This window comes from Acipenser ruthenus, chromosome 18 (assembly GCF_902713425.1).
Source record: "Acipenser ruthenus chromosome 18, fAciRut3.2 maternal haplotype, whole genome shotgun sequence".
NCBI lineage: Eukaryota > Metazoa > Chordata > Actinopteri > Acipenseriformes > Acipenseridae > Acipenser > Acipenser ruthenus.
Genome location: NC_081206.1, coordinates 2,342,134 through 2,366,112, shown reverse-complemented (window position 1 = coordinate 2,366,112; position 23,979 = coordinate 2,342,134). Strand labels below are relative to the sequence as shown.

Sequence of the window (23,979 nt, the reverse complement as noted above, 5' to 3'; positions counted from 1 at the left end):
AAAAAACTATTAGCAGCAGCTGTCTTTCACACCTGAGCAGCGAGTAGCTTGTGGGTGAGGCAATGGTACAGTGTACTACAGAGCATACACACTGCACTCTGCAAGGGCAGATACAATGTTAAGAAAGTTAAGAGGGTGTTTGAACCAATTTACTGTACTTTCACTTCTACATGTACTGTACCTGGGCATGATGTGCAGGAAGAATACAAGTTTACTGCAGTGTACCACTTTGAAAGTGGAGTAAAGTGTAGTAAAAGCACTGTAAAACAAGACGATGTTTGCAACCTTCATGCTTTATCACCCTTGCCAGTTGCCACGCTTTCACTATACTAGGCTACAGTTTCTTCAGGCTATCAGCGCGCTGCTTTATTAAAAAGTTTTTTTTTTTGTTTAATTGAAGCCTTTGTTTACATACTCCAATGTTTGAGTAACCAAATGCGTTAGTCACGCTCCAGCCGATGCACAGGAGCTCATTCGCTGAAAGGAAAGCCCGCCATCTACTGGTCATGTTAAGATTGCCTGGAAGTTCAGTTTTCAAAGACGTCATTCATGGCCATAGTCGTGAAATTAAAATGCTTCGGTTACCTTTGCATAACGCATCTTGTTCATATAACTGGAACGGATCTGGTCTTTTGTTATGCATAGTGTATTTAAATTCCTTATTACGCGCAGTGTATTTAAAGTCTCCATATTATGTATTTATTCATACAAACACGTGTTGTATATACGCTACATTAGGCATATGTGGAGCATGCTACAGTTTTCCACACCCTTCTCAACATGTCACAGTTTTGACAGACAGAATATTATTATTATGAGGTAGTTGGCTTTGAAACTATAAAACTACACACTATTCTTCAGAATGGATGTTTATTTTATGGAGGGGGGGTCGTTTATCAATAGTTGTATGTACCTTGCTCATGAAGTAGTACGTTTTATTTTGGAGGTACACAGGATGAAATGTTTCCTATTAACGTGACATTTCATAGAAGCTTGTTTTAAAATACGCATGTTTTTCACGGGCTATAAAATCACAAAGCATACGGCCTACTCGGGACAAAAACGGGTCCACACTACCAAGCTGCGAGGATCCGCCGGCCGGTATTACAGGCTTCACCCCAGGCTAATTCTCACCGGTCAGGATAATTCTCCAGAGAGGGGGAATGTAGCCCAGGCCAATTCTCACTTAGTTAAAATCTTCTTTGGCGATCGTGGTATGCGTACAGAGATAATAAGAAGGTGAAAATAGACTCGCTGTCTAGCACTGGAGAAAAAAAAGCCTCCAATGCAAAAACATAATGTTATTTTTATTTATACATCGGAGGAGGCATTAGGTTCCTGCTGACCAAGCGCAACTGTCGATACAAATGAGGCAAGACGTTATTTACAATATAATATAGGTAAAACTAATCGTCAGCTTCGGAGACGCATCAGTGAACATAAAGCGCAATCCGCCGCTATTATTATTATTATTATTATTATTATTATTATTATTATTATTATTATTATTATTATTATTATTTATTTCTTAGCAGACGCCCTTATCCAGGGCGACTTACAATCGTAAGCAAATACATTTCAAGTGTTACAATACAAGTAATACAATAAGCGCAAGAAATACAATAACTTTTGTTCAAGCAAAGTACAAGTGTGACAAACCACAATTCAATAATACAGCAGATAATAGTGATAGTGACATCAGGGTATGATTAAATAGTGATAGTTACATCAGGATATGATTAAATACAAAGTACTACAGGTTAAACACTTGGCAGATTACAGTATTCTGAAGTACAGGATTAAATGCAGTAAAATAGGGGGCAGATAAAAGCAAAAGAAGTGACCCCAATTTCCTCAGAGCGAGACATTTTCAAGCTGCTTATCATACAGTCTCGGGTTTTGTGCTATCGAAGGAGTCACAGGTCTGTAAGGGTGGTAATCTTGAGCACAGACTTCTACAATGTGAATCGGTAAGGATATGTTTTTATCGACACACGCAACGGGGTATTTTTCTTGGATTTGTGTTTATTAATAATAATAATAATAATAATAATAATAATAATAATAATAATAATAATAATAATAAAACTGAGGGGCAGAGTCTATAAAATGCATAGCGCATGAAACCCTTAAAATCATCAATCACCTCCTGCACATTTAGATGTCATCTCTAATCGCTCTCCCTTATTGAAATTAATCACTCTCTCTTTTAAAGGGTGTGATTCACTGTCTAATTATTTTAATAAGAGAGAAAAATGCGCCGTGAAGAACTTCTCTCTGAAGCTTGGCCGGCGGGTATGCAAAGCATTCTGTTCTTCAAGGAGCTGCTGGTTCGCCCGCACCGTGCCGATTAGAAGCAACACTGCCGGACACCACATGAAAAAGAAACACATCATGCCGCCGATTTACCTGCCAAAACTCGGGTCTGCAGCGACGCTGTCCTAGAGAACAGGCTTCACAATGATAGCCTGTCAGTTGCTGGGTTTTTTTTCACGGTCGTGGCAGTACATGATTTACTGTGTGTAGATGTACTTAGCTTGAATCACAGCTCTGTCAGGTTTAACCAAGTCTAATTTACATCAATGAAGTGGGGATGGGGGGGGGGGGTCAGTTCGATCAAACAGCTCTATAAAACAAGGAAATAACATGGATCACACAGCGTGCGGCACTTTCAGATTGAATCCACAGCCAAGCTGAGAACAAGGTGTGTGTGGGAGCTAGTGGGATCATGATCGATGCACCCTCAGAGGGTAGGGCTGCCCCTCCTAACCGACGTCTTCATTACAGAATTCACAAGGAGTTTAAAGTTATAGACGGGAGTAGGTCTGAATAGACGGCGCTTGTAGAGTTCATGAAGGGTAAGCTACAATGGTACAGCGCAGGCAGGGCAGGGTGCTGTGAGATCTTCCCCTCTCAGTGCTGCAAGCGAGGGAGCACACCTGGACTCCCCCTGCCAATCAGTGTGTCTCTGCTGAGTCCCGCCCTCGATCCCTGAGACAGGAAATCACATGCAAAGCACAGGATGCAATCGTCACAACTAAGCACAATGAACTAGACTGCATGAGGAGCGGATTCAATAAGAGTTCCTATGTAAACGTGTCATGTAGCAGAAGAGTTTATTGAGCCAGTAAAGCCTTTGAGAGAAACATGTTGTTCACAGTCTTCCCTGGGGCGTCAGCAGCATACATTTGTTATACAGAGCAGAAACATTTAAACTGATAAAACTGCACAAACAAAATTACATCAGTAAACTCAATCAATTGAATTAAAAAGCTTTGAGATTTGTTTTTTCCCCCTCGAGATTTAGGGACTTGTTTTCCATTCAGTACAGGAAGATTGTATTGTGTGAGCAGCGAGTATGATGCTTAATGAGCTCAGGGTTTTATAAAAATGAAGCTTGCAATATCACTGGAACTCCACGTCATGTTTTTGCATTCAGTTGAACTGGCGCTTTCTCGCTGCAGATCAAGCAGCGAATGCTTTCGAAATGATTATTTCAAATCAAATGACCACAATCGAGAAGTCACTGAGACAATTAAATCAGACAGCAAAATGTAGAACAATATAGAAATCACTGCAGCCTGGCTTCCCAGAGCATGCTGCAGCACAACAGGAAGGACAGGGTATAGTCACAACCAATGGTGGACCGTAGAGGATACATTCTCATCAGAGACTTACAAGAAGCTTCCTACTCTTGGGTCTTCCTGTGCTCAGGGACTGTAGGAAACGTCAGTGGCTAACACTACAAACCCCTGGGAAATGACAAGAAGAAGTTAGATCACTAACTGCACCTGCGCCGAGGAGCTCATCAAACTGATCTATCAAGGAATTCTAATAAGTATCTCTGATGTGCAGAATCAGTGCATTACTGTCCTTGAGTTTCATTCAAACAGCGACTGCGCAAGAATCAGAATTATCAAACTCATTCTTCAACCCCACCCCTCACCTCTGGATCGATGGAGAAGGGTAATATCATCTGATGGGCAGATTCAATGATAAAAAAAAAATAAAAACATCACCCACATTACTGTATTCCCTGCTTTATTGCGCTATTCAATCAAAAGTTCAATTGAAACCGCCATAGCAGTTTGTATTGAATCTCCCCTTAATCCATATGATGAAGGCACTAGCTGAACATTTGCTTAAGAAAGAAGTAGAAGTTTTTTCTTAGCCATTAGACCATCTATGTGCCTGCCTATTGGTGTATACGCTGTCCAGTGTGATGTCACACTCACCTGGTTGACCTTGAGCACAGGATTGACCAGACTGACCTCCGGAGTGGCAGGGAGAGGGATGCCACTCTTCAGCTTTGCTGTAAAAACAAAATGCAATGATCCGGTGAAGGAGATTGAGATTCTGTGCGTTTTAACACTTAAGGCTGGTTCCACAGACCCTCATAAGCTCTAATCTTGGGACTACATAATGTTACTATGGGTGTGTGCAAGATTAGTGCTAAGTGGGGTCTGTGTGAAACCAGCTTGAGAAGTTTCATTGCTGTACAGTCTGCAAGTTGGATTTCCATGAAGTCGATCGAAAGGATTTGCTGCAGTGGCTTTTATTATCCACTAGAGGGCCAGCATACCTACCGTTCACCTCGGGCAGCACTGCCAGATGTATCCCTGCTCGGATCACATTCTCCATAGATTTGGTCTGTGGAAGAAAAGAAAAAGACAGGTTTCACAACTCTTAGACTGCAGGCTCTGTTCTGCAGGTAGGAAGCCAGGAAAACAGGCCCTTCCTTGGATTAGTCGTTTGTTAAGTACAGGTAAGGTAAGTACATTTAGTCAGAAAATAATGATCTGGTCTGTTGTAGGAGTGTGATGTGGTAGGTTAGCAGTTCAGGTAATAGATAGCGGGACCATGTGACTCCATGTTCACCAGGACAGTTAAGGCTTTTCAACTTCTCAGGGCTTTCTGGTACCTTTCACCTGTGGCAGGTACCTTTCACTTGATTCTTTTCTTTACAAGAAGCCGGACTACACTTACCAGAATGCACTGGGGTGGGTGTTAAAAAGACTGGACTATCTATGTACTGCTTGTGTGTGAGTTTTGAACTCTCTTACCTGGAATGGCCCCAGTTCAGAAGAGGCCAGGTTTAGACTGACGCTGTTAGGAAGGGAACACAGGGGTATTGGTTACCACTTTCTATTCTACAGTGTGATCACTTTGTGTACCAGGACTTATCTGAAATGCACCGACGCTAAACTGCAGTGACAATATAATTGTAGTGAAAACAGAGGTATGTGAAACAAATGCAAAATAAATCCATACCTACATGTGCCTGTAGCTAAAGTGCTGCAGCTGAGCTGCATTGCAGTTGTTAAATTGCAGTTGTTTTTCAGAAGTGAGAATTCAACTTCAACTGAAAATGAAACACGTTGAATTACTCACTTATTCAGAGTCATGAATCCAGTGAGTTTCAAATCAGACATGAATAGCTTGGCACTGAAGCTGGCACACTTGGAAAAAAGAAACAAAACCAATATCAAGCCATGAATTACACTGTTATTAATCAGGTCTGTGCTAATGTTACTATACCATAAACCATTTGATACTTTTTTTTTAATGCTGTTCATTTTAATGTATTGGTTTTGCTACAGTGTCTGTAGGAGTACTTTGAGAGGGCACCTGTGAATGTGTCTCTATAAAAAGGTTTACGTTGTGTGCGTGCTGCATTGTAGCTGCATTGGACTGCATGAAATCCAAGCCCTGCTTCAGCTGCCACAGTACTCACGATGTCCAGCACGAAGACGGGCGCCAGGGTGGTGTTGGGCAGGATGACGTACACCTTGGCAGCTCCGAACGCCTGCGCGGTCACGTTGTCTGGCTGGAAAGTGATGAGCGGCTGCTGGCTGGTAAACAGATCCACCAGCATCAACATGCCGGGGTAGCGCTTGGGAAGCTGTGAGATAACAGGAGGAGACGCAAAAAGAGCTGCAGCATCCTTTCTCTATTTCATTTCGTTTGAACACAGCGCCGGATCACCAGATCTCTAGGTGAGCTTTACAGCAGCACAGTGAGGAGAAATGCATTGGAAATCACTGGATGTGGGATTGATACAGGGATATGAAAACGTGCCCAGGCGTTTTACAGCAATTACACACCCATTGGTTCCACTTTTAAATGGACTTTTCTTTCCAGGTATCTGTAGCAAGCGGACCCAGCTTTTCAAACAGCATTACAGCTCTTGAATCAGCATGACCAGTTGAAAACCAGCAGACTAACGGCTCTGACCAGTAAAGACCAGTGCTGGTCAGCTTCCAACTGGGAGCATCCCCCCGGGAGCCCCCTACAACCAGAACTAGATCAATTCAAATAAATTAAATAAATGAACACATTCTCACCTCCGGGATGAAGGACTCAAAGCTGGTAGTGTTGAGTCTGATTGGAGAAACTTTGGGAATCTGAAACAGAGATGTGCTATTACACCTGTGTGTTCATCACATTCATGTGCTATTACACTTGTGTGTTCATCACATTCATGTGCTATTACACCTGTGTGTTCATCACATTCATGTGCTATTACACCTGTGTGTTCATCACATTCATGTGCTATTACACCTGTGTGTTCATCACATTCATGCGCTATTACACCTGTGTGTTCATCACATTCATGTGCTATTACACCTGTGTGTTCATCACATTCATGTGCTATTACACCTGTGTGTTCATCACATTCATGTGCTATTACACCTGTGTGTTCATCACATTCATGCGCTATTACACCTGTGTGTTCATCACATTCATGCGCTATTACACCTGTGTGTTCATCACATTCATGTGCTATTACACCTGTGTGTTCATCACATTCATGTGCTATTACACCTGTGTGTTCATCACATTCATGCGCTATTACACCTGTGTGTTCATCACATTCATGTGCTATTACACCTGTGTGTTCATCACATTCATGTGCAGCACACTGTATATCACCCATAGCTATTTGAACATTCAATAGGGCTAAAAGAAACGCTTTGACTATTGAACAATACTTTTTCGATTCCAATTCCATTTTAAAAACAATTCCCAGTTCCAGTTCCAATTCCAACTCCTTCGAGGGAATTGCAATTGGAATTGATTATTTTAGAGATACAGTAATGGTTGTGATTGTGATTTCAGTGTAAGCAATGTGTTACTACTGTGAGAAGCTCATTTTAACAGAACACTGCAAATTGCAATTTGGATCAATGATGTGTTGGAACTGATTCAAAAGGAATTGGAAATGAGAAAGCAGGGCTGACCAGACCCTGGTTTCTATCAGTTAGGAAGGAGGTTCATCATTATCCAGGTACCATGCTGTCAGTGAGCCTGATCCGGAGGATCCCAGCGGAGTGGTAAGCGAAGCCAGCAGAGTTTGCGGAGGACTGGGAGAGTCCCACAGAGACCATGCGGTTCTGATCGTGGAGCTGGAACTGCTCAGGGGTGAAAGGGAACTCCCCGCGATGCTCAACACTGTAGAACTCCCCCTGGTGGTAGACAAAACACACGACTATGAGGGTTTTTTGTTTTCGTTTTTGTTTTTAATCATAAAATATCAGAAATAAACTGGGAAAAAAAAGGTTATTTAAAGTAAATGTATCTTTATTAAAACATGACTATGTCATGTGCACTGTACCAGGTAGAAATACAAAACATGAATGAAGTAAATACATTAAAAATCAAGCCATGTAAAACATACCTTACAATCAAACTCCATGTTAGAGGCCCCGATGGCAGGAGGGTGGATGAGAGGAAACTCAAACACAACATAGGGGTCATATTGATAGGACACTGAGAGCAGGAAAAGAGGAACAGAGAACACGTGAGTGTCTGACAGGACTGAAGCCACTGTCTTTCTGTCTGTCTTTCTGTCTGTCTGTCTTTCTCTTTCATTCTTTCTTTCTGTCTTTCTTTCTTTCTCTTTCTTTCTTTCTCTTTCATTCTTTCTTTCTTTCTGTCTGTCTTTCTTTCTGTCTTTCATTCTTTGCTCTCCGCATGACACTGAATGCTCATAAAGGGCGGATCACAGCTGTAGAAGTCTGTATTCAATACTTCCTTTACTTTACATGAAGCGCTTACCGTTTATCTTCTGGAGAAGAGGCTCCAACCCGTCGATATAGTCACTGATCATCGGGCACAGCTGCAATAATAATAATAATAATAATAATAATAATAATAATAATAATAATAATAATAATAATAATAATAATAATAATAATAATAATGCAATAGCAATATTAATAAGCATATTAATAGCAATAATAATGATGGATATTAATAATAATAGACAGATATTTATTAAAGCACCAGCTCCATGCTATGTTACTAACCAGCAGGGTGCAGCACAGCTAAAGGAATGGCAACACAGGAAGAGACAAACTGCCCTTGCTGATCTCGGGCAGTTATTTAATCATTCAGCATTCACGCACACTGAAGAATCGACTGGGTTTAATATTCAGCATTCACACACACTGAAGAATCGACTGGGTTTAATATTCAGCATTCACACACACTGAAGAATCGACTGGGTTTAATATTCAGCATTCACACACACTGAAGAATCGACTGGGTTTAATATTCAGCATTCACACACACTGAAGAATCGACTGGGTTTAATATTCAGCATTCACACACACACTGAAGAATCGACTGGGTTTAATATTCAGCATTCACACACACACTGAAGAATCGACTGGGTTTAATATTCAGCATTCACACACACTGAAGAATCGACTGGGTTTAATATTCAGCATTCACACACACTCAAGAATCGACTGGGTTTAATAATCAGCATTCACACACACTGAAGAATCGACTGGGTTTAATATTCAGCATTCACACACACTCAAGAATCGACTGGGTTTAATATTCAGCATTCACACACACAGTGAAGAATCGACTGGGTTTAATATTCAGCATTCACACACACTCAAGAATCGACTGGGTTTAATAATCAGCATTCACACACACTGAAGAATCGACTGGGTTTAATATTCAGCATTCACACACACTCAAGAATCGACTGGGTTTAATATTCAGCATTCACACACACAGTGAAGAATCGACTGGGTTTAATATTCAGCATTCACACACACTCAAGAATCGACTGGGTTTAATATTCAGCATTCACGCACATTGCTGTGTTTTTAAGCACACTAAGCACAGAGGAGAGAAATCAAATTAAATTAAAATGAATGTATTTTTGTTACCTTGTTATTGAGTTGTTCATGAACTAGACCTTGTATTATTTTTTTAAAGAGGTTATACAGCCAACTGTTAAAAAAAAATACTGGAATTATTATCATCCATCATCTCAGGACTTTACAGCTTAGAATCTACACACTTCCAACACTAGGGGGCAGTGCTGCTGCAGGGCACAATGCGTGGTTCCCTGAATAATGCAGAGAAAATTAATTTTAAAAGGAAGTTTAAGTAACTTATTTTATTTTGTAAATTGGAAGGTGTTTATATATATATAGGGCAGCAGTGTGGAGTAGTGGTTAGGGCACTGGACTCTTGACCGGAGGGTTGTGGGTTCAATCCCCAGTGGAGGACACTGCTGTTGTACCCTTGAGCAAGGTACTTTACCTAGATTGCTCCAGTAAAAACCCAACTGTATAAATGGGCAATTGTATGTAAAAATAATGTGATAACTGTATAATGTGAAATAATGTATAATGTGATATCTTGTAACAATTGTAAGTCGCCCTGGATAAGGGCGTCTGCTAAGAAATGAATAATATATATATATATATATATATATATATATATATATATATATATATATATATATATATATATATATATATATATATACTTTAAAAATACAGTGTATTATGGTACACTTTACACATTGAAAATCTGATACAAAATCTGGGGTATTTTGCTGAGACCTCCTCTATATATACAGAGAGAGAGACTGTACTGCATACTCTGTGATTAATTGACTCGTACCTGGTGCCCCCGTGGAACGTCACCTCCAGATCCCCCACGCTGGCATCGCAGTTGGCGCTGGATACGGTGAGGTGGCCGGTGGAATCGGAGCCCACCCCAACCAACACAGACACCGCGAGCCCGTACACCGCCAAGTCGAAGGAGCCACTGTCTCTTCTGAAGCGAAACAAAAGACCGTCAAAGTTTAAACAGCATGACGCTTCTGCTATCATTGTCGCTTATCTGTTCAATCTGCCCCTTGTCTTTTTAAACTGTTTCATCGTTGAAAAGGGGCTCTGGTGTCTTTTTTTTTAAATCGTTTTTCTCTATCGCTTTTTTTTTCTGGCATTCATTCATTTCAGTCAAACCCTGTGACAATTGTTTGCACAAGCTCCTCCACACACAGAACCTCGGGGACCAGCCAAGTGGAAAGACCATGCTGTCCCGTTATTTGAATGGAATCAGGAAGTCGGTTTGGTCCTGAAAATTAATAAAATGACTTTGCAAACGAGTTGCTCTGCAACATAAATGATCAACCAGAGATAACGAAGAGCACCTCTGGTTAGGATACACCCCAATGTTCTTCTTTCAGATTCTCAAGCAGAGCAGTACAGTACTTACATCAGCTGGTAATGGTCTCCCCAATTTCCATTTATTGCAACGTTCATTCCGCTGATTCCAATCTTGATCCCGGCCTCTTCAGCAAACCCCACCACAGGCTCAGGGAGGTTGAAGTTGACCACGTGCATCCTGGACCAGCGAGGAGATAATATCAGTTTGCTGTGCAGAAGTCATGTCTAATGAAGCAAACCTGCTTCTGGCCATTGGTCATTCTCTGACCCAGAAACCCTGTAGGAACTGGAGGCTTAAAGTTACTCAGCACGGCACAAGAACCCCTCCCCCCTCCCTCACATCACATCTCATCACATCACAGTGTATCTTACCCACTCAGGGAGTAGTCCACCTTGCCAAAAGGAGAGATACTGATACTGCCTGTCATATCTGGGATAGTCAAGCCTCCCAGCTTCTCCTGTGCCAAGCTCGCTCCAACCTGCTTAGCTGAATAGAAGAGGGATGAAGGGTTCAAGAGAAAGGGCTGAGATGATGATCTGCATTTTGTGAGGCCGCCCTGAACATGCTGCTATCTACCTGCCCTAAACCAATAAACATATACCATTTACTATATATAAATGTATGTGTGTGTGTTAATGTGGATACACTGTATTATTGATGACTGGCAGCTGCTCTGCCCAGACATTCTTTTCCGGGTCTGGTTTTCCTCACCGTATTCCAGTGCCTTCTGGGTAATCACGCTCTCCAGTCCTGGGTTGGCTCCCAGTGCATGGTGGGGTATGGCCAGAAGGGTTATCAAATACAACCACATCTTCAGGACACCTTCCCGACAACTCCTTTATCAGAAACAAAGGCTGCTGAAGCTGTAAGGTTAGAAAGACTTATTTGACAAAAAGAGAAGACTTTTAGTCACGATAGGCAAGACAGTCGACCTGTAGATGTTTGGTTTGCTTCCAAATCTAGCACCATTTAGGAAAGCAAACTTTATTTTGACGATTTCCACACGCAGCTTCCCTGAAGATGAACACCTTGCAGACTTGTCACATTAAGTCAGTGCTGCCCTGGCTCCCCACAATGACCTTACTGCCTTTACTTTTTTAAGAGAAATATAACTGAGTAAGTCTAATAAAAGGGTTTTGAATGAATGTGCAGTGAGCTCGTTTGCGCACGGTGCACAGGAAATACACAGAACAGTCTAGGCTTCCTGTGTCAAGCGCCTGCGCCTTTTCTGGTGACTTTGATCTCAGTGGTGCCAGTCATGCAGTAGTGGATGTTTTTTTTCCAAGAAGAGCATAACTAAATAAAAACTAAAATACTGCCTGAAAAGGCACACATCCTTAAAACAATGAGGAAACACGACTGAAATAAGGAAGGGAGCAGCCACACTTTTTTCAAAATGAAAGTTATTTGTGGTGGAACAGGTTGAGAAAACTTTTTTTTAGCTATGAAAAATGAAGCCCATGTTCTAGTTATATACTTCAGTATACCCCAGTAACATTACAGCGAAGTGAAGAGTGAAAGCGCAGCACAGAAAAGCATATTACCTACTGTATGGTAAAACATGGTACAAACGCTGGTGAACCATGGTAAAGCACAGCAGCTCTGTATTAGCCTGGGAGACGAGGGCAACTGAAAATTACTGTGCAAATTTACCAAGGCAATGGTCTACAACGGTACCACACTCTTCTGCAAAACTGTGGTACCATTTCACATGCACTTTTTTCCACATGTACTTTTATCTTTTTACTAATGGCAAGAAAACGTCATTTAAGTACCTACTCCATGATGCCAAGAAAAAACTACCCTGTTTGTTCTTTGAACATTGCGCCTTACCAATGGAAAAGTGTTAAGCGTACATTTACACTTAAAGATACAGCTTCTTCAATTGTGACATAAGGACTGTATTAGTGGCAGAATAACAGCATGGTTTAAGTACTTTATGATTATTAAGGCTTGGGACCTGGTGTGTGGCTCGAAGCTGGATATAGAGATCACCAGTCAGAAGCTAATAGCCAACGTATCACCATGATAAGAACAATAACCCTAATATGAACAATACATAAAAGTCGCCATTTACCTACCTGGCCTCTGTAAGTATCAGTGCGTGTGGAAAGATCAGAGTGGATTCAGTGCAGGAAGTAGAGTCTGAGATAGATACCCTTGTTTGCTTGCTCTGGTTATTTTAAGTATGTTCCAGAGACCCTCCTATTGGTCAATTTATTGTGATTAACTTTCAGTTCCTCTTTTCTATTTAAATTTGTGTGACTCCTAAACAGAAAGTGAAATGTCAGTGCAAAAATGAATTTGTGCTTTGAATCTTTCTTCCTCTAGGGGGCAAAGTGTTGCATGGTAACAGGTTCATGTTTACCATCCTGTGTTCCCACTCTGCTTGGGAGAGTAGACATGTCTGAGAGCTGTATTGTATTGAGGCTACAGTAGTGAGTTTTAAAAGTAACCAGGATGTGATAGCTGAATCAGAAAATGAATTAGAAAGTGAATCTAAACAACAAGAACACATTAGTTAGGAGAGCTATGATCTTCTGGCCTGTACCAAGCTGCCCCAATGCATTCTGGTAAGTGTAGTCCTGCTTCACTTGAAGAAAAGAAATGGAGACAGGTAAGACGTAGCAGAATGCACTGCGATGTGTGCTGAAAAGCCTGAACTGTCCCAAACTGTAAATGTAAAATAAAGATTTGTGAATATGACCCTGGGAGGATAGCATGTGACTCACACTTCCTGTGTTGACCTACCTATGCAGGAAGTGCGTTTGGCCCCGCCCCCTGACACACCAAAGGGAGCCACAGCAGTCAGATGGTTATAATAACAATTTCAAACATTATAATAAGTGTCAAACAAAATGATCTGCTCACAGTGTTAAGATGTGTGCACTTTACAAATGAACAGTTTTGATTTAAGCACTTTGAGTGTTTGATTTATAAATACCGCTGGTTAACACAGGAACATTGTGTAGTTACACGTATCTGAATCTATAACCGTCACATACCGAACACTACAGCATGCTGCTGAATACCACAGAACAGATTCTGCCGTTGCCATGAGTTCGAGCAGACCTCTGTAACTGCTTTCAGACTCAAGCAGTTTGAATACAGGGGTAATCCAATGGAACGCTTTACCAGACTGCTCCATTAGCTTGGAGGTGACAAGTGGACTGTGCTGGGCTGCTGTTCTGTTGTTTCCATGACAATAAATGCTTTCCTCACCACCGTGAAAAGCATGCAGCTTTTATTTTACCAAAGTGAAGAACAGGAGCGCACAGCACTTAAAGTAATTCAATTATAAAACCATGTCATACAGCCCATTAAATAGGGAAAACAAGCCACTTACTCGAATGCCCTCACAAGAGCCTTAGGGAAGTGGGGACTGAGTCAGGATGTCCAGGGTTACTGGAGTCAGCATGCTTTCTGTGCAGAGCTTGCTCTAGAGTAGCCTGCACTGGGGTCCCTTGCTGGGTTGGAGAAGTGAAATTAAACAGGCTCAATCTAGATGTGATGTGGTCAGCATCCTTCCTCTTCTCTTTATAATGATCAGCTGTCTGGACGATGACCCGTTTCCCCTAACGTGTAACTGAATGGATTCCACTTGGAAACCCAAGGGTGATAACCACGATGAAAGACGCTGAAAGCTTGAGCATGGAAAAGTGCAAATCACCGTGCAAAAATACCATGGTGAGCTTTTGTAAGGGTCACCCTGGGTTATGCATGGGGAAACGTTCTAAGAAAGGTGGACTGTCCACATTGCATTGTCTAGGGACATTACCACCCATCGGACTACAATGCTCCATATAACATCACCTGGTCACTTTCACTCGCTGAACTGAAGGAGCCTATCCATCAGGAAGGACTGTGTGTCCGTGTGGTAAGAGCGCTTTGTGGAATACAGACCCTCAGTATGGCGATAGCCAGCCAGAATCCGTCCTCATGCATGCATGAGCAGGTATTGTTTGAGATTAGAGAAGTGTGCACTGAACAGGAAGAAGCCGTATGTTTGTGTAAGAGAATGAACTGAATAAAACAAATGGTATGTGGCATGCACTTTAGGCAGATGAATTTGCTTTGGGCTCTTGTCAGGAGAAGGCAGGTGTATCATCTGGAGATGAGAGATCTGCAGGTTTCACATGTTGTTGCTATCCTGAGACCAGGGCAATCTGATGAACTCCATGTGCTGCTTTGTTATTATTTCCCTTTATAATGTATGTTTTTCACTTCACATAACTTATAAACAGCTATTTCTGACATGCCCTAACAGTAAACACATGTTAGCTAAGGCTGTTCTACAGATGTAGGGACATCCAAAACATCAGAACACGCTACATGCATGCATGCATGCATGCATGCATACATACATACATACATACATACATACATACATACATACATACATACATTCTGGAGTTTATTTGGCAAACACATTGCAATGTATGGGCTGTGGTAAACCAAATGTTTAATTGCACATCAGAATTGCCAGTTTGATGACTACTGTACTGCATATGATCATATTAAAGCTGGTATTATTATTTGCTACATCATGGCCAGTATCTACATATAAATGACGTTTCTTTTTTAAATCGTCCTATAGGGTTTTATTTAGCGCACATTCTGTAAAACATGTATGTAACTTACCTTGAATTATATTTTGAATAACATTTTCTCTAACTTTCTGTTAGATCAATTGTCTATAGACTGCAGCACTAAATTTACATAAAAAAAAACATTGAAAACGTTAATGAAAGGTAGGTTTGATGTTATATTATATAGCATCACAGTCAACAAAGCGTATTATACAATGGAATTATGTTGTCCAAAAACAATGTAATAATAAGTGATAGTTTCGACACCAAATCACAATTTCTAACGTTGTTCTTACTATCGTTTCCGTTAATGCCGTGTCGGATCCTAGTGCATAAACTCAGGGGGTGTAAAAAAAAAATAGGTGTGGCTGTTGTCAAAGTCCACAAGGCGTCGCTGTTTCACTGATGTATGCCTCTGTGCCGCATTGCAGGAACTCGATGAATCACGCTTCTGCAATAATTCGTAAGGAGATTGCATACTTGCACAGTGCCACGCATTCCGGCAAAATCATCAAACATCTTATCTTGAATTGACAGTTCATTTGACAAATCCCACCCAACAAGGTATAGGGTTTACAGAGCTTCTCGCCTAGAAGTTTGCACTGCATTGTGAGTCATGTCAGAAAATACTAGCTTAATAAATATTACACGTTTTCTTGCCCTGTCACTTAGAAGAAAGTGTACATCCAAGATTTAAAAAAGAAATAGAAAATTAGATGATTCCATGTGTTCACTTCTCACTTCTAAATGTTTTTCTAAACCTTTAATAAGTAATAAGTAACAAATTCATTTCGTTTATTAAACTAAGCCCTCGGCTTGTTTAAATATCAGTAAGATTTTAACTGAACCACATGAGTTGCTATTTAACAATATATCTGAACTCATTACACGAATGTAAATGATAATATGTCATATACACGCTACCAGTAATCTGTCTATGTATGTATCTAGAGAGGCTCTGATTCTGGGGAACATAGTGTCAGATTGGTAATAAATAAAATGATTTCCAAACAAAAATGTCAACGAGCAGACGAGCTAACATTCAAAGCGATATCGCGTATCGTGATTTTCTTTAGACGCTATAAATATAATGAAACCATTATTCAGTGATTTAAAAAATGAAACTTCTTCGTAATTGTATATATATATATATATATATATATATATATATATATATATATATATATATATATATATATATATATATATATTTGTCATGCCGTCAAAAACCTATAAATACCTCCAATGTTTTGATTCAAACACAGGCTCCCTTGAGAAAGATATGTACAACATATCGAAACGTTGGGCAGCTGGCTCTTTGAGCTAATATATATATATATATATATATATATATATATATATATATATATATATATATATATATATATATCAGGTGTCAGTATGGTTCTAGAACCTTTATACGTGTTCCACAGAAAATCCGACGGACCTCAAAATTCACCCAGTGAATCGATACATCTCTTTACACCATCTCCATTTATCGGCATTTATTTACCACAGAGGAATCTGTTTCTGGCAGAATTCATTAATAATAATAATAATAATAATAATAATAATAATAATAATAAAAAACAACTACTGTTTGTTTCCACATATTTTTTATTCGTCAATATATTGATTTTTCACGATATATGTTTAAAGATATTTTTTGTGATATACATTCCATCTTTTTTTTTTTTTTTTTAAACCACAATAACACCACACATACGTTTTTAAAAACATTTCCACAGATCCGGTAGATTGCACAGAATGAAAAATGTCCGTAATTCTTTGATCCAAACATTTGAAGGAAATTCAATTTTAAAAAGCTTCAAGATCATCTTACATTAGCTGGAGGCATGTGAATAAAGAAATAAAGAAATAAACGGCATTATCAGAATGGGAAGCGCAGTTTAATCAGAGATTTCCGTGGATGCATATAGAAGCATTTCCTCTGTGACTATTATTCTTTTATAATGTATACTTCTATAAGCCATTGTTTCTTTTAACCGAATTCAGTGTGTGAGTAGTTAAGAATGTGGTGTGTTTTCTTGCGGTTTCCACTTTTTTAATAAGAATTTCTGCACCTGTGAAGGAAAACATGTAATAAAAGGACCCAAAACAAAGCGACAATGGTGTGTGCAGTTTAACAGCAATAGAAGCGTCTGGGGCTCCCTGCGCGTCTTGAATGTTTGACCGCTCTGTTGTTCGTGTTTGGTAAAGAAGCGGTAGATCCCCATTGGTTTCACGAAGTGCACCTCCCTTGTATATGTACTAGTGCATAGGGCGTGTATGTTGTAGCAGTTTTGTTCTCTGTGTGTAGCGGAAGCTGTCGTCTACCCTGCTGTGATAAACCACAGCTGGGCGCATTAGAGCATTTTACTGCACTGCTGAAGCATTGCATCAGCCTCCGTGATTACTCCTACAGAATGGATGGTTAATGCAATCCAGGGTGATTCTTCAGTGCTATAGAAACAAGCCCAGTTGTCTTATTTGGGCACTATGCATCACATTGTGATGTTTGTTCTGTTTCAACAATAGCAAAGTAATTCTCAAAAACAATGCACAGTCACAATTATTTTATAGCAATGTTTGATCATGCATGTCAGAGTTCAGGGTACCTGGACATGATGAATTAAGGTTATGGGCAGGGTGACTGTGTGTGGCCTGCGCTTGTATGGGTGCTTTGAGTGTTTATCAGGCCACTGGGTGTCATTTCATTTCATAGTCATTATGACCACTAAATCCCCAAGAAGCAACAAAGACTCTGCTAATTATACAGATGAATGCTGTTTTACGTGTGTATGTACATGTCTATTTATATCCTTGCCAAGCACATTTCTTGTTGCGCAATATAATAATTCCTCTGAAGTCCTATCGGAGCTGGCTCCCTCGCCCACTGCCGCCTATAGAAATGGTCGGGATTATTTGAATGTCATCGGTGTTATTCCTTTTTAAGTACAGGTTTGCGCACAACACCCGCACGTTCTTGGAATGCGAGCGGTAATTAACTGTAAGAGCTTTGCGCGTGGTAGGAATGTCGGCATTCATTTTTCCTCTCAGCTGTAAAAACCGCCCAGTTCCAAATTCCGGACACAATTCCCGGCCCCCCTCCCCTCCCCTCACCTCCCCTCCCCTCCGCTTGGCACTGCGGCCTCGCCAGCTGCAGGCTGTTCTCAGAGCATTGAAAACGCAATGTAAATGAGTGTAATTTCAAAGTGATAGAAGACGGTAAGATAGAAGATAAAAACGGCAAGGAAACACCCACTAGTTTCGATTACGCACGTCACTGTATGGATATGCAATGTTGTGTTCTGTTTTATTTTTGTTTCATCCATTTATTATTATTATTATTATTATTATTATTATTATTATTATTATTATTATTATTATTATTATTATTATTATTAAACTTGGAGCTGCACTCTTCTTTCTGGGTGGCGCCTCATTACGTGTGTGTGTGTGTGTGCGCGCGCGCGTGAGTGAATGTGTCATTAACACTGCTTGCACCCCAGCCTCTGTTTAGTCATTGATATTGTATTTGTATGCCTCTATAAGCCCCTCCATTGAGTGGATGAAGCCTGAAATACTGCATATACCCCCTATTACAAATATGGCGACATCGAAGAAGACGTGGTGCCAAAGCAGCTTCCTCCACAACAACTTCAAGTGAAAGAGGCTGGGGAGCAGGAAGCAGAGCCCGGCGCCCGTCAAGCTGCCCGTGAGACCCATGAGCAGGGCGAAGTGGGGCACGTAGATAGCCATCAACAAGGTGAACACCACCAGGGCGCATCTGAGAGAGAGGCCCCAGGATTTCAACCTCCCGCCTTCCCCGTAGCAGTTGGGGAAAATAGATCTCTCCCCTTGTTGGAAGATCGACTTTTCAAAGACCTCCACTGCAGCGAAGAAGGGCAGCGGGTAGGACAGCAAGGCCTTGGCTACCAGGAAAATGTTGACCACCGCCCTGATGGTGGACGGCAAGTTGTCTGTGATGACCTCCTTGGTGGCGTCAGCCCAGGTTAAGTAAGCCACCAAGGCAAACAGTCCCTTGAGGATGCAAGCAGCGATGTGAGTCCAGTTCATCATGCAATGGAACTCCTTGGGTTTCTGCATGTTGCCTTCCAAGGAGGGCAGGAAAATCTGCGAGGTGTAGCTGAACACGATGATCCCGATGGAGATGGGGAACTTCTTGACGTCAATGTAGAACTTGACCTTGTCCCAGGCCCAGTCCCGCGCTCTGGAGAGGCAGTAGGCGATCACGAGGATGTTGATGACGAAATGCGCCAGCGTACACAGCAAGCTGAACTTGGAGACGGCCTTGAGGTTCTTCAGGAACGCGCAGGGCAGCAGGGCGGCAGTGGCCATGATGGCCCAGGACTTCTGAGAGACGGGCAAGGTGGGGAAGCTGTTGTACATCAGGTTGCCGCTCACCACCACGTACAAAATACAGGTCATCACCAACTCAATGAGCTGGGCTACATTCACAATGACGCCGCCCAGTCTGGGGAAGCGGGGGGAGCAGCAGGCGTTGGCAATGTCCACATAGGAGTCCCTCACTCGCACAAGCTGCCCGTCTTCGTTTTCCTCGTATAGACAAGCGATAAGTATTTTACCGGTGTAGCAGCAAACCACTGCGGCAAATATGATTAGAAAGAGTCCCAGATATCCACCGTGTAGAATGGCGTAGGGCAACCCAAGGACGAACATCCCCTGCAAGACAAAAGCGCAACACTGTAGCTATTGATATCCTCGCTATGGGTGTTACATGTAGCCTGCAAAGCGTGCATGTTGGCGGTGAGCAGCAGCTTCATTCCCATTACCAAACAGCAATGACACCTCTTATATTAAGCAGTGTGCCCCGTGCGCAGTATAGTGTCGGGACGGCCTTGGCCTCACAGAAAGCCACAAGCTGAGATGAGACCCGAGCCACAGGTCTTCCCCTGCCTTGTCCGCTGATATCTGTACAGGTACACAGCAAAATGCGCAGTCTGAAAATGCTGTGCTTACACGATGTGTATTTTACATGTTTGTGTTTTATTTAAAACATCAAGGTCATGCCATGCACGTACTGATTATAATCCCTGTGTGTGTGTGTGTGCGTGTGTGTGTGTGTGTGTGCGGGCGCGCGCGGTTAGTTGCTCCTTGCAAAACGAATATGGCTATTGCATTCAGTATTGCATTTTCAATACAAATTATTGATATTTTAGGGGCCCTGTTCAAGCGATCTAAAAAAAAAACAAAAGGGAAGTATTTCCCAATTCTCGAATAGCTTTCTAATGTGTTTGTGTTCTCTGTGACTAAATAACAGTATACATACTTGTATTGTTGGCAATATTTATCGAGTTCAAATGAAACAACGATAATGTTTCAATATTTTACATGTAGTTGCTATGAAATCTCAAATCATATGCTAGTGTCTGTGTTGGGGGGGGGGGGGGGGGGGGGGGGGGGTTGTACTGTACGTGGTTTGCATGCACAGCTGTACCGTGTGCCGGGTACGTTTTCGTTTTTAAATCGATTAATTAGTATCTTATGTAAAAAAAACTTATATAAAAACGAGTATTTTTTCGTTCTTAAAAATAGTTTTAAACGCATTTAAATTCAAAAGAGTATAAAAACATGGTAAGTTACCACCGTTGTCTACAGGATAAATGCTTACATACATACATACATACATACATACATACATACACACATACATACACACATGTAATTTGTAGATCTACATTTGCTAGCTGCTGAATAGCTATTTCTTCATATTTAATCTTGTACAGAAATATACAATAATGCAACTAAAAAAGGTAAACGCAGAAAAACAACAGTGCGCTTAATATCTGTTTTAACCGCGAAATGATTCAATGATAACGAGTCCTTATGTGTGACCTTGTAAAGGGCACCGTTGAATATCAATCTACGATTAATTAGCCTGGAAAAATGCATTGGGGGGGGGGGGGGGGGGGGGACTGTTGTCACTTTACGCAGCTTTGTGCTCCTTTATCAATATTAATTCAGTCTGTTTCGCTGTTTTTTTCTTTCTTTTTTTCTTTTAATATAATATGATTGTGTATTTCTACATATATTTCTTGCAGAAGTAAAGACATGTTATGAGGTTATGTGGTTAAAGTTTCATTTTAAATCATTTTAAACACCTGCAGTCGTAGATACTGATGGGATTACAACGTAATTGTAATAGATGGAGCTGACAAGAAGATAGCGGCGTGTTCTCAGACAACTTGATCGTGTGTGCTGATCTATAGAATATCATTTTACCTATTCCATGTTAGTCCGTTGTTTCTCTTACAAAAATATATGTTTTTTTTATACAGAAGCAACGAATGGATTGTCCGTATTTATCTATTTAACAGCCCATGCGTTATATTCACAATGTCAGTTGTATTGTAATTTAATTTGAATTTCAATCGTGAGGTTGACAGAAGGTATGAAGGTATGCATCCACAATGAATACACTGTTCTCTATTTTCTGACGAAACCCCGGCACGTATTGCAGGGGGTGGAAGGGTGACCCCAATATTTGCATTATTAATATTATTAACATTTTATTTTGCATTATATTGCCTATTCCCCACAGTATCCTATTTACTGGAGGTTACTAAGATACAGACGTTTTAACTCGCATTACACGAATTACACCCTATGCCAGCTGTGGCATATTATGTTAACAAGTTAGACTCAAAAGCCTATTGGCTGAATTATGTTCTGTTGGCCAGATACGTTATTTGGTGTACCGTACCAGTGTTAGTATTAGTGTTTAATTATAGGCCTACATGATAAGTATTTAAAAGGTGTATCAGTAAAAGTATTCTACAGTCTACGGTAACAGCTCAACAACAGCAGGCAGAATAAAAACAGCGAAGGTGTGTGTTACCTGGATGGCATTGGTGACGTTCCAGCCGGCTTCCCATGCCGTGATCTTAGGTCTGTCCTGGCTGGCCAACTCGGCGCACATCCCATCATCTTTGGAAGCTGAGGGCGGGGGACCCGTCCCGTCCCTTTGGTAATGACTGTCCCCTTCCGCCATCGGCTCTCCGGTCGCACCCACGCCGACATCGTCAGTTTTTAGGATGTCCATCTGCACCGCCTGTCTGTGTTCATAGTCCAGGTCATCGCAGGCGGCGAACCCGAGCCCTTCCTCGTCAGTGGCTGCCTGGAATCCCATTCTGGCGAACATGCCGCTCACCTTTGCTTGAGATTTGTTAGACACCGAGGTGGCAGCGTTCGAGAGCTTGTTCCTGATCAAAGTTGCCATCGTCGCGCTTTTAAATGCCTATGTGTGATTTCAACTCTATTTCAAAAAAGTGGAGAAACTCGCTGCAAGTATATACGCGCCACTGATATTAAGACGTCTTCAATTGATATCTCCGATTCTTGGTAAAAGCGGCCCTTCTGCGCTTCAGTATTCCTTGGCACATGTCACCTTCAAAGAGAGCTCGATTCTTGCATCGTGGATATTGGAATTGTTTAGGGGGGAAAGGGAAGCAAAATAATTTGCGACGGACTAATGAACGGACGGAGCCCGGTCTGTGTGGCGACACGAGTCCCACAGTTGGTTCGTTCACTACTGATGCCGATGCGGTGTCAGAGAGCCGGGGGGGCGGCACGGAAAAACGACGTTGTCATCACCAGACTGCCAATGCTAGCCCTTGCCTCAAATACCACGTCTCTGCTCCCCAACAGCACCAATCTTCCGAACACGAAAAAGGGGGAGATTTGCTGCATTTCTGAGGGAGGCGCTTCCATTCCCCCTCATCAAAGTCAATACTAACGTGTCTTCTCTTAACACCCAATGACATTGTGATTCTGCCAGCCTTGCATAACTTCACCTGCATATATAGAGCGGCACAAAACTGCGCTGTGAAATGGGGTCTGGAATATCGTATTATAATATGTACTTAAAAGATTATATTAGTTCACGTTCTTCGGTTTTAATATATCAAGAAATTGCGGTGGAGAAAGAGGTGCAATCCTAAAATCAACAACAATAGTAATATTATTAATAATAACACTAATAATATAAGACAAAAAAAGTATTTTTTTGTGTCAGTTTAAACATGTTGCAACTTTCTTTAAACAGTGATGGTAGATATTTCGTTATGTTAAGTTTTGCTTATGCTGCGTGTTTTTGTGTTTCGTCGTCCGTTAACACTGTTTTTAACGGCATGCATTAGAATACAAAGGCAGTTCAGTTTCGCTCTTTTCTTTATTCGTTTCCCTTCTTTCTTCCATAAAGCGAGGTATATATGACTGAATAAATACAGCGCAATAGATCACATTTTTAGGTTGGGCAGGCGATATAACAAATACAAAAATAGATACAGCATTTTTCAGCCATGAAAACTATTTCTTAGGTTACATTTAATTTTGTATATAACATTACAATACTAATAATGAATACTATGATCTTTTCTGGATTTCAGATGTGCCCCTTTTATTATTATTATTATTATTATTATTATTATTATTATTATTATTATTATTATTATTATTATTATTATTATTATTATTATTAAGACAACCATCTATGAGAATCTAACTATTTCCTATGCAAACTCCTTTGTCACAATTGTCACATATGCATATCATATACATTGGCAGTAATACCTAGGAATCAAAGGAAAACCACGACAGAGAGGTTAATTAGAGCAGAAGCAGAGATTTGATTTGATTTGATGAATGACGTAAAATGAATTATGCTGCATGTATGCAATGTGTGCTTACCATCAGTGAGCAGAAAATGGCAAGGGTGTGATTTAATAAATAAATGAAAAGAAAAAACAAATCCTCAAAAAAGAGTCTGTCTCGATGCAGATAAAATAACATCTATAGATATAAAATAAAATAAATATATAACGTTGGCTGGATATCATTGGTGATATTTAAATATACATAT

General features: G+C 40.8%; 2 protein-coding genes across 5 annotated transcripts; both read right to left on the bottom strand.

The window, feature by feature from the left end:
• Window positions 1–3,099: 3,099 nt before the first annotated feature.
• LOC117402048 (bactericidal permeability-increasing protein-like) lies at window positions 3,100–12,787 on the bottom strand. 4 transcript variants are annotated; one of them, XM_058990779.1, is made up of 16 exons: window positions 12,563–12,787; window positions 11,197–11,348; window positions 10,857–10,971; window positions 10,534–10,662; window positions 9,934–10,089; window positions 9,189–9,252; window positions 8,059–8,119; window positions 7,679–7,770; window positions 7,293–7,466; window positions 6,345–6,404; window positions 5,735–5,902; window positions 5,392–5,459; window positions 5,064–5,106; window positions 4,587–4,650; window positions 4,236–4,312; window positions 3,100–3,752 (listed from the first exon to the last, which is right to left on the bottom strand). In XM_058990779.1, exons 2-16 carry the CDS (start codon window positions 11,294–11,296, stop codon window positions 3,711–3,713), a joined length of 1,413 nt encoding a protein of 470 aa, XP_058846762.1. In that variant the 5' UTR covers window positions 11,297–11,348; window positions 12,563–12,787; the 3' UTR covers window positions 3,100–3,710. The 4 variants fall into 4 exon arrangements, with proteins under 4 accessions (XP_058846762.1, XP_058846761.1, XP_058846760.1 ...); XM_058990778.1 differs by having other exon boundaries at window positions 11,197–11,365; window positions 12,563–12,786; XM_058990777.1 differs by having other exon boundaries at window positions 12,567–12,786.
• A 3,996-nt stretch (window positions 12,788–16,783) lies between these two features.
• On the bottom strand, window positions 16,784–22,763 carry LOC117408962 (vesicular inhibitory amino acid transporter). The gene is made up of 2 exons (XM_034014476.3): window positions 21,958–22,763; window positions 16,784–19,781 (listed from the first exon to the last, which is right to left on the bottom strand). The coding sequence occupies exons 1-2, from the start codon at window positions 22,336–22,338 to the stop codon at window positions 18,594–18,596; spliced, it is 1,569 nt and encodes a 522-aa protein (XP_033870367.1). The 5' UTR covers window positions 22,339–22,763; the 3' UTR covers window positions 16,784–18,593.
• Window positions 22,764–23,979: the final 1,216 nt, after the last annotated feature.